The sequence below is a fragment of the Pterocles gutturalis genome, unplaced genomic scaffold (assembly GCF_000699245.1).
Source record: "Pterocles gutturalis isolate BGI_N339 unplaced genomic scaffold, ASM69924v1 scaffold5920, whole genome shotgun sequence".
Lineage (NCBI taxonomy): Eukaryota > Metazoa > Chordata > Aves > Pterocliformes > Pteroclidae > Pterocles > Pterocles gutturalis.
Genome location: NW_010140666.1, coordinates 196,353 through 200,470, shown reverse-complemented (window position 1 = coordinate 200,470; position 4,118 = coordinate 196,353). Strand labels below are relative to the sequence as shown.

Below are 4,118 nucleotides of genomic sequence, written 5' to 3'. Positions count from 1 at the left end.
TCACTAAGTTTACAAACAAAAAAAATCTCATCCAGCATGAAGTCAACCAGTACTTTTTACTATCAAAGATATTTTCAAAGCCCAGTTGTTTATCTGGTGTGCAGACACCTTTAATTCCCTATTGCATTAATTTTTAAAGGAGATATAGAGTACAAAGATGATGTTCTTGTTCTGTTCCTTAAGTGATTACAGTAGTATGTTGATTCCATCCAAAATTTTTCAATTTTAAATGTTTAGAGATGTTGGTAATATACTTTTAGTGTTCTCTTACCACTTCTGACAGGCTGCCCCTTTTCATCACACATACTGTGTGATCTGTGAGCTCATTCTTCTCTCACACCCTGTATATTTAGAGAGCTTAGCAGTTTATCCCTACATGAAAGATCTAATTAAAACACTGAAGCCTCAAATGATTTTTAGTACTTCTTTTCTGTCTTAATACTCTGTCTTAATACTCATTAGGGATAAAAGATACTGAAGAATACTTACTCTAGTCCAGGCAGTTGTTTCCAAGCCAGCTTTCAGACAAACAGTGACTACAACATACTGCAAGGAAAAAAGGAAAAAAAAAAAGACAACTTCAGTAATAACATTCTCAAATTCAAAGGTGTTCACAGCCCAACCTCGCCTTTACCAACTCAGGGCCTGGGCAGTGTGGAATGGAGAAAGCAGAAGATATTGTTGGTGCATGTCCAGAAAAAAAAAATTTGAAAAGAAAAGAAGGAGAAAGATCATGCACACTAAGTTTGATATTATTTTACTCACACGTTCTTCTGGTTTACGTCATTTTCTGATGGTATAAAACTAATAAAGAAATTCCACCATTCAAAAATTGCTAGGATATGCAAACTTACAGTGTAAACTATGTTTCCAACAAATAAATAGTCAATTCCCTGGCCATTTGTGAATACCGCATCTGAAAGAAAGAAAAATTATCACATTTGTTATCAGTTTATCAACAGAATGGATGAAATAACAAGGACATTGACAGGAGAAAATAACTGGTCCCAGCCTTGACTTTTAGAACATCTAAAAGCACTTTTAGAAGCTATGAGATAACAGTAATGCAGAAGCTGTGCTAAGCCAGGCCTCAGACACGAAGCTTGGATAGAGCACATATCCATAGTCCTGGCTGCCAGCAGCCATCCTAGCAAAAGGGGGAGTGTTTGCCAGACCCTAATGAGTAATTTGTATACAAGAGCTGAAGTACATCAGTGTCACTTTTTCTGTCTCTATCTGTCCTGTACTGCTTATTGACATGTCTAAAAAATCCCATTATTTGCTGTGCCTGTGAAGAAAAAGCCTGTAAAACACCATCTGATTTGTGGTGAAATAGAGCTGAATTAAGAAAAACCACAAAAGGTTCATCTATAAAGGGCACATGGAACATCTAAAATATCTTACTGGAGGTTAATTCAGTAACCAAGCAGCATTCATTTTCCACACACCCTTTCTCTAGTCAAGTGTGCACAAGGGTAAACACATGTTCATCTATCATTTGAAAGTGCCAACCCTGGCAATATTTCAAGTGTCTGTTTAGTCTTTCTTAGCCCTTGTTGAATAAAACCGGAACACCATGAAAGCATATTCAACAGCCAAGCTAATGCCAAATGAACTCGTACTCACAGGAGCTTTCAAGCATTACTCAAGCATGATAAGTATTGCTATTTTCACAGGTTTTAAGACAGCTGTTAGAGAAATACACAAACAGCAGGGATGAAAAAAGCTTAAGATAGAAACCTTGGACCTCTTCCTAAACACATATTTCCTAGAACAGTGCTTCTACTACAAGGGTACTACTTGGCTAGATTTATTTGCAAAACTGGATCTGACATTCTTAAACTAGGGTCATTTACTCAGTTAACTGCACTTGTATAACGTAGGTCTCTAGCATCAGTAAATTTAAGTCTATAAAGAAAAGTCCCTGACACCCTGACCACTGCGGTGAAGACTCTGTCCAATTTCTGGGCAAAAACACTAGATATTTTAGTCACTGCAGTTAACCCCAGCTACTTGTTATGATTTTCATCTACAATGGCTGCATGTGGTTGTCTCTGACTTTTCCAGAAGTTGCTCATTCTATATCCCTGCTTTCTTTTCTCTTTTGAACTCCAACTGCTAAGAAACAAGAGCAGATAGACTAGTCACTAACATTGCAACAGGACCTAAAGCCTGAGACAGGTTAGTTAGGAATCAGTTTGCTTTCTAGCCACTGGCATCTCAGTGAGCACAGCTGCTCCCCCTGGTACTCTGTGGCTCCAGGCATTTACCACATCATTTCACAAATACATAGCAAGTTTTAACATTCACTTTGCTCTTTCCTCTAGCGTCAATTAAAAAAAAAAGTGAAGAGCACTACAGAATTGAGCCTTCCATGTCCAATGAACCCCGCTGATGCCACAAGTCTCATCTTATTAAGAAAAAGGCATGCCTGAATAATACATACCAGTTTTGACAGATCTAGAATAAACTGACCTAATGACTCTGACAGTATATTGCTCTAGTGAAACATCAGAGTGCACATTTGAGTAACTAAATAATTTCTGGTGTAAGTTTCAATTTTTTTTTTAAAGTTACATTTTCATATAGTAAGTGATTTTTTTTTCTTTTTCAGTTATTTCCATGACCTTCCACTTTGGGAAGCTAAGCAGTCCTGAAAGGAATGATATTTCTATTCATGACAACAGCAGGATGCTCAATGAACATTGATTTCTAAAGCAATACAAGTGCCCATTCATGGTCTATATGCCCTTCACATTCTAAGGAACTTCAGAGGTTAAAAAACATCCCAGTGTGAATGGCACATTTTTGTTTCTGGCACTGGAATCCCTTTTTCACTTGGAAATGCATAGAAACTTGAAAATTCAATATTCATTCCTCTTTAGAAACCAAACTAAGCAACCTATTCAAGCAAACTCAGAAAGTCACCATTTCAGCAGGTAAGTATTCCAGTCTTACCATTTCAGTTGTTTAAATGAAAAGCACATTATCTATTTATGAATTAGTGAGAAAAACATTTATGGAAGACTAAAACAAAAACTGTATTTTTCTTTACCTATAACCACTACAGACTGCAGCCTAAATTTTATTTAGCTGGATTTAAAGAAGAGCTATTAGAGATCAAAATTTCTCATAAAAATAGTGAAACAGAAAAACAGCCCCTCCCCCCCCCAAAAAAAGCCAATCAACCATTCATCAGCCAAAATCCCCACCCCTCTCCCCCAAAACTGAACCGAGCTCCCAGCTCACATACAGAGAAAAGGGAAGCCCCCTTCTTGTATGGTCCATCTGACAGCATGTGAAGCTGCCACTAGGGATACGATACTGCCATCTTACTCAGCCAGACAGAGAAACACAAATTTGTCTTCCACGAGTATCTTTACCATTGTGCCTCTGATGTGAGTGTTCATCCCTCCTCCTCCCCAATTAATCCATCCTGGATTTGAGAAGGTTTTCTTGAAATTAGTGTTTTCCAGGACAGAGTGTCAGTTTTGAAAAAGCAAGAGTGTCAGTTTTGAAAAATCCATGGGTTTAGATAAATATTATTCTCCCCTGCCACCACATCAAAATTACTCATCTGATCTAGTCCTATTTCTTTTGGCAGTAAAAGAACAGATTTCCCATGACTGTTCCTGCTCACACAACTACATTGTAAAACTAGGTAGGAACCATACGGGATTTACTGTTCCCTGAAATACCATGTAGTTACATTACCTATCATGGAAAGCAAGACGTAATAAGCCTAATTTGTAAAACAAAGTCTCATTTCCCCTATATCTCTGACTCTTAATCTGGCCTACTTCCATTCCAGCCAATTTTTTTTTTTTCCATGGTAGGGAAACCTCTCTCTTTTGTCGTACCTTTTACAGTACTGTGTTATGGAATGGGAAAGATCTAACAAGACATAAAGCAAATGGTTGTAACACAGCTGCTGGAAGAACATTATCCAGTAAAAAGTTGAGATCTCAACCCAATACCAAAAAAAAAAGGCATTGTACAGAACATTATCCAGTATTCAAGTAAGACTTTTTGACAAAGCAGCAGTTGAATTTTTCATGTATTAAAGTCACTATATGAACAATAACTATGTTAAATTAGAGTAAGTTCTGAAAGCCACT

At 37.3% G+C, this 4,118-nt stretch overlaps 1 protein-coding gene across 1 annotated transcript in view; it reads right to left on the bottom strand.

The window, feature by feature from the left end:
* Positions 1-489: 489 nt before the first annotated feature.
* The window catches only part of ATP8A2 (ATPase, aminophospholipid transporter, class I, type 8A, member 2), a gene marked incomplete at its 3' end in the record, with an annotated part of 199,975 nt that continues 196,346 nt past the window's right edge, over positions 490-4,118 (bottom strand). Inside the window, exons 30-31 of the mRNA XM_010083758.1 lie at positions 855-916; positions 490-546 (exon numbers count right to left, since the gene is read on the bottom strand). Of these exons, the coding sequence (XP_010082060.1) occupies positions 490-546; positions 855-916 (119 nt within the window). The remainder of the gene's footprint in view (positions 547-854; positions 917-4,118) is intronic.